Source organism: Gadus chalcogrammus, chromosome 20 (genome assembly GCF_026213295.1).
Source record: "Gadus chalcogrammus isolate NIFS_2021 chromosome 20, NIFS_Gcha_1.0, whole genome shotgun sequence".
Taxonomy (NCBI): domain Eukaryota; kingdom Metazoa; phylum Chordata; class Actinopteri; order Gadiformes; family Gadidae; genus Gadus; species Gadus chalcogrammus.
The window spans coordinates 8,685,645-8,700,358 of record NC_079431.1 but is presented as its reverse complement, the minus strand read 5'-3'; the positions used below and the strand labels follow the sequence as shown (position 1 = coordinate 8,700,358).

The window sequence follows — 14,714 nt, the reverse complement described above, 5'->3', positions numbered from 1 at the left end:
ATAATGATTTAGGGTGTTAGTTAGCATAGCGGTCAGGTCCACGTGGGCTCATTGTCTTTCACCCCAGTCAGGAGGAATAGAGCTGTAAAACAGGAAGACAGCCACTTAATCTATTTTCACGGCTTACCGCGAACCAAACGTTGCGGCTCAATAGGTAATTACCGCTTTGTGAAACTGAGAGAAGTGAGGGTTGGGGGAGATGTGGGGGCTGGTGCTATTAGACCCACGGCCAAGTGTCTAGTCCCCGGACAAATCCAAAGCCAATTTGGGTTTTATTGTTTCCTTCGTTCGGGCAAAGAGTGGCAGTACATCAAACTAATGAGCATCTCCTCTGTCCTTCCTTCCTTCCCCCTTCTTACGTGCCTTTTCACCCTTTCATCACACCGACATCACTGCCACACACACATTTGCCAAGGTAATCTCACTCCACACATTCCTGTGCCATATGGAGAACGTTACAGAGAGCAAGCTTATTGGACACAACAGCAACAAAATAGAGAGTCGGCGATTAAAATCACATGCTGGATGCGGGTTTTGTACATAAACACCAATACATGTCAACAACAGGTGCAACTCATTATCCGGGATGCTCGCAGTCCAATCATCCCAGTTGTGGGGAAAGAAACCCTGTCCGCAAAACAAAATGTGTATTCCACACACAATATTTGTCTTTAGTACATTAGAAGTTCTTGATGGACAGACGCTTGGGGGACAAAGCTTTTCTATATGGACTAGAGGACTTGGAGCAGTCCTACTTTAAGAGTGGCTGTTCTGAAAGGTAACAAGGGACGTGGTGCATGAGCAGAGGGCGAACCCAAGGGATCTGGCCTGCAGAACGTCCCACCTGCAGGGTGACATTCACCAGCATGGGACTGCCACGGGGACACTACAGAGGGGGACCAGAGGCGAAAGAGGAAGGGGATGGGGGTTGGAAGGAGGGGGAGTGTCACGCTAGCTATCCAGATACCGAAAATGATGAATACAAAATCCCTGAGACCACGCTGTACAATACAGTTTAGTCGGATTGACTAATAAAGGATATTTTGTATTATCCAATGCAATCCAAACAGTCTCCAAAGATCGGTGATCTAACACCATCAAAGCAACAGAGGAGACAAACAATGAAGAGTGCTCAAAGAGCTTTAGAGATTTTAGAATTGATAAGAGGCAGGCTGAAGCAAAACTTTGTCCGCGCAGTGAAGCACAATGTGGGCTTGATCAGAGTGACAGGGATGGGCTCAGACAGCTTGGTGGAAGTCAAAGGGTTCGGTACGGTTCCCATCGTAAATGTATTTTCCCTCCTATTCCCCTCCGTTCCATCATCTCATGCTAGGTTCTAAGTGAAGACACCACTCCCACCCTCCCCTTCACACACACACACACACACACACACACACACACACACACACACACACACACACACACACACACACACACACACACACACACACACACACACACACACACACACACACACACACACACACACACACACACACACACACACACATACAAATACACATGCACTCTAAAAAACAAACCCACCCACACATACACTTACACTGACACACACACACAAATTCGCAACCACACACACACAGCAACATGAACACAAAGCCACACTCAACCACAAACACACACACACACTCGCACACACACACATCCACACTCAAATACACACAAAAACAGACGATCACACACACACACACACACACACACACACACACACACACACACACACACACACACACACACACACACACACACACACACACACACACACACACACACACACACACACAGATCCTTTAGCTTGTAGGGTTGTCAGCTGGCATCACATGTTAGCGTTAGGACAGTGCTGGTAGCACGTCAAATAAGCTAAAAATATCCGTGAGGGCCGAGGGACAAGCAGGGCGCGAGGTAGCCTTAAATCCCCGCCGACATCGTTCCAGAGAACGGAGAGACAGCAGGCCTTAAGTCTCCACCATAATTGCGCTGATGGTTAGAATCATCGAGGCTATAGATGGCGGTAATTAGATGGGGAAGAGGCTAATGGAGGCACAGCTTCAAAAGCACTACTTCAAGTCAAGTGGGACTCTTGTGTTACAGATCCATGGGTGGCTAGGGCTTAGGGAGGGAGGTTGCTAATGATGCGTAGCATTGTCGATGGTGGGTAGGAAAAGACAAAGAAAGGCCATAAGGAGCTCTGGTCCTTGGTCTTGGGGACCTTAAAAGGTTTGTAGAATCCATGGCCTGTAAGACGACAAGGCTGTGAGGGACAGGGATAAGGGCGGAATATGAACAAAGAAAAATTACTTTCTAAATCTGCTTTTTTTTTGCAGCAATGTTGCAAGAATCAATTATTTTTTTGTTGACTAACACATAAGGATGTAGGTCCCTATCACCTCAAGGCAATTCTGGCATTACTCCTCCGTAAATTTGTGATAATGATTATTATAAGACAATTCAATCAATGGATATATAATTCTTCTTTGTATAAATGTATAGATTGTGTCTCCAATTCAGCATTTATTCCATTCAAACAAAATATTTTTTTTCAGTTGCCTTGTATTGTACTATATATTTGGTTATATTTAAATGTACTGTTAATATATATATAAATCTAGTTCACTGTGGTTTGTGGACTACAGCTTAAAAAGATCTCCCTTTCATCTTAGTTTCTGGTCCATATAGCCTAACCTTGGTTTTCTTTAGAAAGGTCCCTTATGATCAATAATTGATTCCGGCATTCGTAATAGATTCCGGCACACTTCATTGCTCAACTTCTACTTTTTTTTTTGACACAGACCTGATTGCAAACATCATTACCTGCTCTAGTGACAATGGCCAAGTCATTCTTTGCTTTATGTGACAGAGACTTGCACAATAAATTACTCATATACCAAGGATTACTGCAGTTGGCTGTGGATTTCAAAGCCAAAAAACTAAGTGGAGCCAAACTGACATTATCGTGTCTGTATTTATTCCTTCTCCCCGATGCCTAGGGTGGAAAATAAACACACTGTTGTACAAATCAACCCCGTGATTAGACATAATTGGCCCGTGCCAAACATTAAGGCTTCAACCCCCGCCTCTATAGCAACGGGCAGAACTGAACAACCTCCATTTTTGAATACCCTAACAACCGCCCCAAGCCCAGGTTAAGGAGGAGGTCGGATTTGGGCTTTTGTACGTTTGTCTGGGCATTGTCCTCTTTGTTTGGCTTGTGGGCTGGGATCCTACCTTGACTATCCCTCTACCTTGCACCGGTGCCAGACTGATTCATGTATGGGAACCACACAAAGGCAAGGTACAGGAAGAAAGAGGGACAATGGAGGACATGTCTGGTTTGAACCACAGCACCATTCAGAGATCTTACTGACATAATCCTAGGTTGCTTCTCACCGGGTACAAACCCTAAAGTCGGCAGCAATTTTCTATGAGAAGAGAAGGCCTACCGCAGAAATGTGCACCCAGGAGACTTGCGTTTGGTTCTTGAAACATTCCTCCTGCTTGTTATCACAGTGGTCCCGGGCTTTTTAGGCTGGAAGCAGGTCGAAGGCAGCAATAAGAGGGTGGAAATCATTTCTGATGCCAGTGTTATCAAAGCCACATGTGTTCATACTTTTTGCAAGCGAACTCACCCCATTATCACACACACATACATACACACATACATACACACACACAAACACCCAGACACACACATACCCTTCAATACAACAAGACTTCTAGCGACTGGGAAAACACTGAGATACTGATTGCAGAGAGCAGTCCCAGAGACACACTGGAACCGATGAGGACATTAGGTTACATTGTAAAGGACGCTTAAAGAGCACTTATACCAAACGGCCATCAGGTAGGAGCTCCGGCCTAATGCCTTCCCGTCCAACCAACACATCATCACTCATCATTAGGATTTTTGATGGAACATGGGGAAAAGAAGTCAGGCAAAACAATGAACTGGCCATATGAGATCATCACCCTGCAACATTAACATTCACCACTGACATGTTGTCGAAAACAAAAATGTGTGTGACATCGCAACCCATCTCTAGTCGTTTAACATCCACGGATCAAAAACAAAAAAGATATTTCCTATGAGCGCCGCCCATGCCCTTGGGTCAGAGAGCTGTGTTTACTGGCTGTCCCATGCAGGTCTGTGGATATGTTTTTTCTTTTCCAAACCATGCCTGAAACCACCACCCATGCTATTTTGTGGAGTGTACAAGAAAGTTTATTGGGTTGTGGAATTTAAGCACAGGGTAACTGCAATCTTGGCTCGCGTTCGCCCATACATCAGTGACCACTTTAAAAAGCTCCAGTTGTACAGAACGAGGTGTAAAGTATTTGTATAGATGGAGGTGTAGATAGGAGGGATGCACTTAAAACGTTAGATAACATTAATTGTTGGCAGATTTACAGGTGATGTTCCACAGGCTTGTTATTTTCTCTGTCACAAGAAGACGCATAAATCTCGTTGGTGCTCAATAAAATTGTCATGCTTCAGTTATTTAGACAGCCAGGATATGTTTACAGTGTATATCAAGTCAAGACAAATTACATTACTCGCTAAAAAACAGCAATGGTAGAAAATATAGGTTTCTCATTGTATTCTTAAGAAGACAAAAATACCTGAAGAGGACATTTGTTTCAAGTAAAAGCTATCAATTCACCCTTCTAATAAATTGAATTGTGTGATGTCATGCTTTAATGTGGCACATTCATCTTTCATTAATGTATTATTGTCAGCACAATCACATAGAAATATGAACCTATTCATTACTACTTGCCTTTCAGTCAAAATATAATACATTACAAACGCCATGCTTGCATTAAATATGAATGGCTCAAATATGTACTCAGTCAAAACACTGAAGTACCATCCATGCATTCTTGAAAACAATATGATTATCAAATCAAGGCAATATCAACTTTTCATCTACAATGGGACATGATTTACCAAGAAAATGAATAAGAACATGAGGTATCAAGATTACAACACACAACACTTATAACATTGTTTCATTATCCCCATAACATTATACAACAACATTCAACAGTCATTATCGCTTATAATTCGTCAAAAGCCCACAGATCGCAACCTGGATCCAGAACTCCAAACCAAACCCAATCTCTGCTCCGGCCCAGAGAGAACAAGTCTGGAGCAGTTGTGCTCCAGCGAGGGTGAAGCATGAACACAACATGGCTCGAGGGGTTTTTAATATATACCCTGTATCCTCTATCAAACTTAGATAGCGCTCCGGATCCGGCTAATGCAGTTAACGCTATTCTCCGGAGATTGTTTGGGGCCTAGAGTGAAACCTTCTATAAGGTCAGCGAAGACAAAGCACCTTCTGTGTCACACAATCACTGGGCCTGGAACGAAATCGGGCACGAGTACCGATGAGCCAAGACGTTTTCTTTGGGGCGTAACGAACATAATCGAATAGCTGACGCCGGGGCGAGCTACAACAAAAGCAATCCGAGCAAGATCTCCAATGAAAGCCATGACTTTGGTTTCTTTAATTGCCAGGAATGCTTTGCCGATTCTGTTTCTACTAGAATGATTAAAGTGGTTCATTCGAAAAGAAGCGAACAGTAGACAAATGGTCTCAACAGAAACTCAACAACTAAATAACGACTAAACTGCAACCCCTCCCCTGCATAAAGAAAAGATCAAACAATACAGGAGAAATATGGCTACAAGCAGAAACACAGTTGGGGTTTCTTTTCAGTGAGAGAAAGACATAAAGACACGAAGGAGTGACCTGATCTCTTTCAACTTCCCCGTGTGAAACCCTTTTGTTAGCAAGGCAGTGAGGCCCTGGGGGTAGAGAGACATAGAGATACACAGGGAGAGGGAGTCAGAGAGAGAGAGAGAGGAATAAAGGGATTGCAGAGGAGGTGGAGCAGAGACGGAGGAGGTGGTGGAGCCATAGAGAGAGAGGAGCAAGCCCAGCCAAAGGATTCTTGCCCAAGAAGGGTGTTTGCTGATGCGCTTCACCGACCCGGGCGAGACCTCAGAAAAAATTAAATGAAATAGAAAACACAATATAAGTGTTTGGCTGAACAAATTCTCTGTGTCTACTTTCCAATCCCATAAAATAAGCCACAAAGTGTTGTTGCAATAGGGGAAATCTTCTCCATCCAAGGATAAGAGGTTTGCCAACCATCTTGAAAGAAAATTATTGTCTTTGGTCACATGTGTGGGAGGGCTGCATTTGGACAACTTCAGGCAGTTTTAAATCAATATTTTATGATTTGGACCTCATTGAAAATGGCTGGCACCCCTTCGTAGCCATTGTAGCATCAACAATGGTTCATTTTGTATTCTCAATGTGTTAGACTTTAAGTAATGCTGTGTGTGTTTGTGTGTGCGGGTGCTATGTTGGTGCATTTGTGCATTTGTGTGTGTGTGTGTGTGTGTGTGTGTGTGTGTGTGTGTGTGTTTGTGTGTGTGCGTGCGTGCGTGTGTGTGTGTTTGATTGATATGCTAAAAGCTCCATACTGCTGCGTTCTGCAGGTATAACAACCATACTATTTTGGATTCCTCCCACGCATAAAACCATTGAATTCCCTCTGCTTGAATATGACAGCGCACAGTGCTGCTGCGCTGGGATCCGCCGTCCTCAGCAGACCGCCCCCCCCCGCCCCGTGCCCACTCCCTCCTTCTGTGTTACCTCTCTCAAGGTTAGAAAGAGAAAGTGCTCCTATGTCAGTGGGAAAGATAAATGCAGTACATTGTCTCACTACCAACAGAAAATTGTATCCTGATTGACCAGTCAAATTAATTACACTCCATTGTAATAGAGGTTGTGGTGCCAAGCAAAAAGGAGACACATTCTCCAATCTCCACATAAGCTTGGAGCCAGGGAACTCAACATCAGGTGGGTTGGTTTCACAGAGGAGGAGGCTGGCGCTTGCGCAACGCCCTATCCCACTTGAAATAGGAGTCCCCTCACTGGAAGTCTTCTCAAACTTGTTATCGCGAACAGCCGTCGTTAGGAGACGATGCCTGGCTTTCAAGGGCGATAGTTGGATATCGACGTTTGCGTGCATTTCTCAGTGAAGGATTTCAGACGTGAGGCGCTTGCAGGCTACTTGATACAAAGTTGCTCACTTTCGACGGGACGAAAAGGAGATATTTCTTTGGGGGGACCGTTTAGACAGCATTTCCAAGTCGCATTTCTGGCTGGATGGAATAATTTCCATAATAACACTAAGCAAGCGGTCCAAGTGTTTTGAGGAATAATACAAACATAAGTGAAGGAACCAGGATGGATACAACTCCGAGCGTCAAGTCTAAGATCGTGGTGGTTGGAGACAGTCAGTGTGGTAAAACGGCGTTATTGAATGTATTCGCCAAAGACAGCTTTCCCGAGGTAAGCCTTTTACATTTTATAATGAAAAAACATGATGTAGCCTACGGCTGTTGATAAAAAAAAATGCGCGTGTCAATTTCATCAAATGGCTTAACTTAACTTTAGTTTATCCCCCTTTATTTTCAGGGGTACATCCCCACGGTGTTTGAAAACTACACGGCGGATTTCGAGATCGACATGCAGAGAGTTGAGCTGCGTCTGTGGGACACTTCAGGTAAGAGTCCACACATCAAACGTGGGATTTACACGAGAATGAAAACCAAAATAAAACGCGATCTTTATGGAGCCCATCATCGACTCCAACGCCCTGAATTCATTATGGGTGTTTACCCGAAAACTACAAGAGTTCAGGGATGTTCTCAACTCCCTCGATGGGAAATCGTCTGACGCGGACTGTCTGGAATGTAGGCGAAGCAGCGGCGCTGGCGAGGGTCCGACACCCGGTCATAACTCACACCCCGCTGTAACCACATGTCGGAATTTTATTTATTTAATTTACAGCCAAATAGCTATGAAATTATAATCCAGTTTTTACCTTTTCGAGAATATGAATTCAATGATATCGTATATTTTATGCTAAAATATAATCTTAGATCTGGCTTCATTTTGTCTTGTGAAGATAAACAAAAAAAAGGGAGTGGTTGGCTATTATTCCTGATGGGTCAATAAATAAACACAAATCCTCGGATGAATGCACATGGTCTTCCACCATCACTTGTTGGGCTGAAGAAAAAATATATATATTATACAAAAAAAAAACGGGCCCCTCGTCAGATCTCTCGGGATCTGCAGCAGCCCCGTGGTCTGGAGGTAATTACCTCCCTGCCTGCCTGTCTGCCTGCCTGTCTGCCTCAGGTGGGGTGGGGTTTGGAGGGAGGGGAGGGGAAGCGGGGCGTGTGTGTGGGGGGGTGTCGTTGTGGGGGTGAAAATTGGGATGTGTGAACAGGGAGGTTGACGGCGGAAGGGAGATTTTTTTTTGGCTGCCTCTGTGACCTCCGGTTGATTGGGGGCTCCCAGGAGGTTGGTGTAGGACATGGCTCCGAGATTACCAGCACAAATCAGGAAGGGCTGACCTCAACACACAGACACACACACACACAATCACACACACGCACGCGATGCTTGCACACGTGCACGCCCCCACACACGCACTCATATGCCACTCATACATACACACGCACACACATGCACACGCAGAATGCAGTCTCTTGGGAGTCTTTCCCATGGCATGTCCCACAGACACCCATACACACTCATATGCCACACACATGCACACAAACACAAAAACACGCACACATACAACCTCCCCACATTGACTGGGACCCATTTAAAACATTCCAGGGTGTCTTTCTCTCTCTCTTGTCATAACAAAGCAATTTGATTACTTTGAATTGCCAAGCTAACCTTGAACAACAGTGGAGATGGAGTGGAGATGTGTTGGGAATGGAGATGTGTTGGGAATGCGCTCAAAAGGGTGTCTCTCCTTTACGACCAGTGATTTCCGTTCCCATTTCAACGCCGTCTCAACATCGACGGGTACAGTCCCAGGTGTATTTCATTAGGCCTCATGGCAGACGCAGTAGACACAGTGATGAATTGCAATGTCAAGCCATGGCCTTGCTTTTTGGATATGAGATCACCATCCTAAGGTCCTGGGAGTATCTCAGCCCTATGATTCACCCAGGCACAGATGGTCCTCCTGTCTGAGCCTTACCGTCTGACACCGTTGTGTTGCCTCTCGGCACCGTCCTCGACCTTATACAGAGCGCACACAACAAGTGGCACCTGAGAATAGCATCGTTCAACAACCCGACGTAGCTAAAGAGGTCATCCATACTGCACACTTACACCGGTGTAACCAAGCCATTCTGGCCTCAGCATCCTGGAACGCAAGATGTCATTACCGTGGCTGGATATTCTGTGAAACCATGCCTATGAAAGAATGTCCCTGAGGAGGTTTTCTTTCTCTCTCTCTGTCCCTGAGTGCAAAATATGATGATGTAAAACAGATGGAATGGGGGGGTTAGCTGTTTGAGCCCACATAGCTCAGAGTTAGCCTTGCTACCCATTTAGCTATGGTAAAGCACGCTATGTGTTATGTATATATGTGTATAAAGCTTGCCAATGATCTATTTACTAATGCTACCTATAGATTTATTTTCTAACTGTCTCTTTGGTCGATTAACTAGACCACGTTTTCTTTTCCCTCTGAAAAAACTTAAATCATTGACTCTATTCCTCTTTCAGTGAAAGACGGCGGCAGTAGCTCAGGAGGTAGAGCGGGTTGGCTGGTAACCTGAAGGTTGTTGGTTCGATCCCCGGCTCCTCCTAGCTGAGTGTCGAGGTGTCCTTGAGCAAGGCACCTAACCCTGACTGTTAGCTCACGTCCTGTGAGGACGACATAGAGGCAGGTGGGATCAGTAACCCTCTCCTCGAAATCTACTACTGAAGAAATTTACAAAAAATGAATTTCATCGCTGGATCGACAATTTGGCCGGTCCAGCTCCCAACGGCTAGCCGTTATAGGAGCATATAACTGTACTGTACTGATAACATAAAAGAAACCGCCTGGTTAAGCCGTCATTCCATAGAGGGCATACAAATCCATCACTGAAGCGCTCAGGCATTTTATTAAGACGCTGTGGGTAGGGGCTATGAAAATAAGGGCCTCTGACTCTGTTTGTTTAACATATGAAACCTGACTGGCCAGACTTCAATATAACTCATCATTGTTTACGTCTGCCCACGTGGATCTGATGGTTGCAAAAAATGAAAAAATGGTTGGAGGCTGTGGCTCATCATGGCACATGGAGGTGTTTGGTGCCCAAACGTGCCTCCTTCCTGCTGATTCGTCTCAGGAGAATTCAAACTGGAGTTAATTTGTGTTCAGGCGAATTAGATTGAAAATTGAAAGCGCCTTATGGTGTCATTGGCACATCAGCCGCTGTGCGGCTTCAAGGAGGGGGGGCCATCTGGATCCCATTTACGTATCAAAACAACTTGGCTTTGAGATGGGGTGAGGGGTTGAGGGGGTGGGGTATAAAGGCACTTTGAAAAGTAATAGCTTGCGCTCCGAGGGATTGTTATGACTTTTCGGTAATGCCGTGAAACAGCATACTTGGATCCTCCTGCATTCTTTTGAATTCAATGGCGCAATTCATTCAGCCTGGTTATTTTATGCATATATGTTTTTGAACGGAAAAAGCCCCCATGGCATGGAGCCTGGACAACATGACAAACGACAAATAAGGCTCTTGCTATAGCTCGAGAACCGTTTGAAACACGACCTGTGGAAACTTGACAAAACAGCTCCTCCACATGTATGCCATTCGCTTTGTCATTCGTGTGTTGGTGTGTTATTAAGTATTTTCTTGGGGTTGCTGCACATGCTAGAGTCCAGCTGCCCCTTGGGCCGGACTCTGCGTCCATCTGGTTCGTATTACACCGTGCCACACCTCACAGAGGAACCCAAGGACCACCTGAGCCTGGGAAACCAAATAATCCACCAGTGCATTCCTTACACCGGGACAAAAGGGGAGTGAGGGTAGTGTGTGTGTGTGGGGGGGGGGGGGGGGGGTGTGTATGTGTGTGCTGCGGGGGTGGTGCTCCTCCGGAAAAAGGTTTCCCTGTCATGGAACTGCAGGCAATGTGATCTGGTGTGGGATTCCAGGGGGCCTGCACGGTATCCCGGCATGCCTGGGGGCACTGGCACCACACATTCCAGGGCGGAACTCGAGAAGTGATGGGCGGGATAGCTAGCAGGAAGGAGCCACTCTTGTGTCAGTCACAGGGCCGGAGTTCCCAGGGTCCCACGATGTGTGGTCAATGTCAGACAAGTGAAACCCAATACAGTGCCTTTGCATGAACCCCCCCCCCCCCCACCCCTAAAAAAGGAATAATAATCGTAACAGCGGTGTCTCTTTAACAGAATGCACACCACACTGCAACCAAAGCCATAGCTGTGAATAACAAAGTCATTGTGTAAACCGCTGCATTGTTAAGGCGGGGTTGGGAGGTGGGGGGATGGGAGAGTCTTCCTCCAGTAACACTGCACTGGGACCGTTGTGATCCGCATTGTGGAGCGGAGACGGACGGGCGTGACTCAGAGGCCACAGCGGGCCAATCAGCACAGCCGAGGCCGTCTGTGACGGACCGTACACAGTGGCTTTATGTGTTGATGATGATGATCTTCCTCCCGTTGATCGTGGAATAGGCCTCTTGTGCATTTTTTTCATACGCTAAATTATGTGCCGAGGAAAAGGGAGGTTTTGGGGTCCTAGGGTAAGGGTTAGGAATTCAGGAATTTCAGCGCGTGAAATTCGGGGACATTTCTTTCTACTTTATTTTGTTGCCTTGCATTAAATATGGGCAAAACTATCATCTTTTGGCATATGGCGTATTTGTGATACTTTGATACTTTGATAATTTAACATGGAGGTATTATTGTTTAATCCACAGGCTCACCGTACTATGACAACGTGCGACCCCTTTCCTATCCCGACGCCGACGCGGTCCTCATCTGCTTTGATATCAGTCGACCAGAGACACTGGACAGCGTGCTGAAGAAGGTGGGTGGTCCTTGTTTTTATACTCTACTCCCAACAGACCCATACAGTATATTCCGCTAAAGGGGTGGTCTGACCTATAGTAAGAGTGATGCTCGGCCAAGTCCTTTCATCCGCTTTAACAAGTGACTTTTTGGGGGAGAGTTCAGCAAACGTACCATGGAGGTAGGGAGCGGAAAAGGGAGGGAGGTGCATAGTGGCTATAAACTAGTGAGCTTAGCCCTCTTCTGACATTCAACACCGTCGGCCCTTTGCTCTGTGATTTCATTTGCCTGGGGCCTTGCGCCAGGTGAAATGACTGATGCCAAAAACTGACACACATGGGGATATAGGTCTAGAGGCATACACATGGTTATTTGCTCAGTTGTTAAGGTTTGGTTCGGTCCTCTCCTTTCCAGTGGAGGGGAGAGATCCAGGAATTCTGTCCAAACACCAAGATGCTGCTGGTTGGATGCAAGTCCGACCTGAGGACTGAACTCTTCACCAGATCCCACAGCAGACAGACACCGGTGTCGTATGACCAGGTAGGGGGAAGGGGTCTCAATCCTCCTTAATCATTCAATTGTCCACAATTCAATTGTTATTGTAAATGGAATTGTAATTGTAATCGACTTTGCATGCGCAGCTAAATTTCAACTATTCTTTCTTTCTCCAGGGCTCCAATACGGCCAAGCAGCTGAGCGCTCCCTACATCGAGTGTTCCTCCCTGCAGTCGGAGAACAGCGTGCGGGACATCTTCCACGTGGCCACGCTGGCCTGCGTCTCCAAGAACAACAAGAACGTGAAGCGCAGCAAGTCCTCCCGGGCCACCAAGAGGATCGCCCGCAGTCGGACGGACCTGCCCGTGGCAGTGACGGACTATAAGCAGACCAAAGCCAAGACGTGTGTCGTCATGTGAACAGCATCAAGCTATGGATTATTCCCTCTGGGAAAGCAAAAACCAACTCCCCCCCCCTCCCCTCTCTCTCGTCCCGTCCCCATCCACCCGACGTTTTGCACAATCGGTGCAGACCATCTTTCAAAGCACCTCATAACCATTGCCAACTCTATGTAGGAGGAATGCTCCTGGATGAAGAATCATGGCGTTGTATATTATGCTTGATCCGTGTTGAGGTGTATGAAGAGATGAAGTACCATTTCCTGAACTGAGTTGATTTCTGATTGCTTTGCTGCGTTTTTCTGGGTTTAATTGGAATCTAGAGTGAGCCCACCCTCAGACTATAGGAGTCAAAGGATGGCCAAGATTCAACTGAATGGGAACATTAGCCATAACCAGCCAAGCCCAGTGGAAACAGGGCAACTGCACTCATGTAATCACTGAAAAGGACTTGTAAATGTGAAGGAAAGTGATTTTCTAAATATACATACCTTAAGTGCTTCATTTTTCTGAAGGCTTCAAAAGGTACAATCTTTCTTGTTGTTTCTGTATTCTTTACGATACACTCGGGAACCAAAGGGAAAAAGTAGCTAGGCAAAAACGTTTAGTGATGTTGTACAAGTGGGGCACAGTTATGTTCTTTCATGTTTAACTGAGCCTTGCATGCCATATGTTATTCTTCATTATGCTTGTATGTTGTTTTATACAATATGTAGTGTTTTAGCTCAAGTGTGATCTAACATGGGGAAAACAAAAAAAAACTGTGATGAAATGGTTCCCTTAAGATTTCATTGTAAAAAATAGTAGTTTATTAAATGTGTTTTTCTGTATTCCACATTGTTTCAATGATCAATGTCACCCTGGATACCCTGCAAGGCTGCGTTGGGAGTAGAGGAAGTATTCCTCATGGGCTTTTTAATCTCTCATGTCAGACCTTATCTGAGTTCCCAGTGAAAATACCTTCACCTCTCTTCAGTTACCGGAACAAACCTTTTAATCTCTTACCTCATCTGTCGGCACTAGCTTGCTGCGCTGTCTGCCCCCTCCACAGGGTGAAGGTGTGACTTTGTTAAAAGCTTAAATTGTCATCTTTAAGGGAGGGGGATGGGCATTTGGTGGTCACATGAAACTGACTCGTGACTTTGCCTGTACATAGACCACCCCAGTCTGATGTGGATTTTATGAGCATCTAAGGGGTCATTGAGGACAAATGAAATGTCAACACTGTATAATTAGCCTCAACAAAATTGGATGATGCATATTTAAATGTACTTCTAAGAGCTGACACAGCGTTGAAGCTAATAGACAAAATTTGACTCTAGCCTTGCCTAGCTTAGCACTTCAACATTCTGTCAGAAAATAGTAGGTTAAAGGGGTAGTTCAGAATTTTGGACATAGGGCTTGATTCTCAAGTTAGCCTTGGTGTTCTTTATCATTGGAGACAGATTTCATTCAGTCCTTCTAGTTGCAGAGTACGCTCGTGCTAGGCTAGCGCACGGTAATGGGCAATGCTAGCCTGCTAATAAAACAGTCTTACCCACTCCACAGTACACCCGAGGTATATCAATTATAACGCCAGACTATACATGTAAATGTCTGTGTTGATAGTATAATGTTAGAAATAAAACTAACCTTGCATCGCATTTTGAGGGACTACTTTCTCAGCAGCAGCGGAATTTAACCTAGGTATCAGTCCGCCGCTGCCGTAGGAATATAACACTGCTGCTGAGACACAGCAAGTCCCTCAAAATACAATGCAATGCAAGGTTGGTTTTATTTCTAACATTATTCTATCAACACAGACATTTACATCGACCGTCTGGCGTTATAGTTGATTAGCCTCGGGTGTACTGTGGAGTGGGTAAGACTTGGGTAAGGTTTTATTAG

The 14,714-nt window shown here is 45.4% G+C and overlaps 1 protein-coding gene across 1 annotated transcript; it reads left to right on the top strand.

The window, feature by feature from the left end:
* Positions 1–6,946: 6,946 nt before the first annotated feature.
* On the top strand, positions 6,947–13,662 carry LOC130373556 (rho-related GTP-binding protein RhoE-like). Its single transcript, XM_056580140.1, has 5 exons — positions 6,947–7,385; positions 7,512–7,599; positions 11,844–11,953; positions 12,349–12,474; positions 12,606–13,662. The coding sequence occupies exons 1-5, from the start codon at positions 7,281–7,283 to the stop codon at positions 12,846–12,848; spliced, it is 672 nt and encodes a 223-aa protein (XP_056436115.1). The 5' UTR covers positions 6,947–7,280; the 3' UTR covers positions 12,849–13,662.
* The last annotated feature ends 1,052 nt before the right edge of the window (positions 13,663–14,714 follow it).

Coding starts and splice junctions, on each gene's coding strand:
- LOC130373556 (XM_056580140.1), top strand. CDS start 7,281: ATGGATACAACTCCGAGCGTCAAGTCTAAGATCGTGGTGGTTGGAGAC. Junction 7,600..11,843: donor GCGTCTGTGGGACACTTCAG/GTAAGAGTCCAC, acceptor TTTAATCCACAG/GCTCACCGTACTATGACAAC. Junction 11,954..12,348: donor TGGACAGCGTGCTGAAGAAG/GTGGGTGGTCCT, acceptor TCTCCTTTCCAG/TGGAGGGGAGAGATCCAGGA.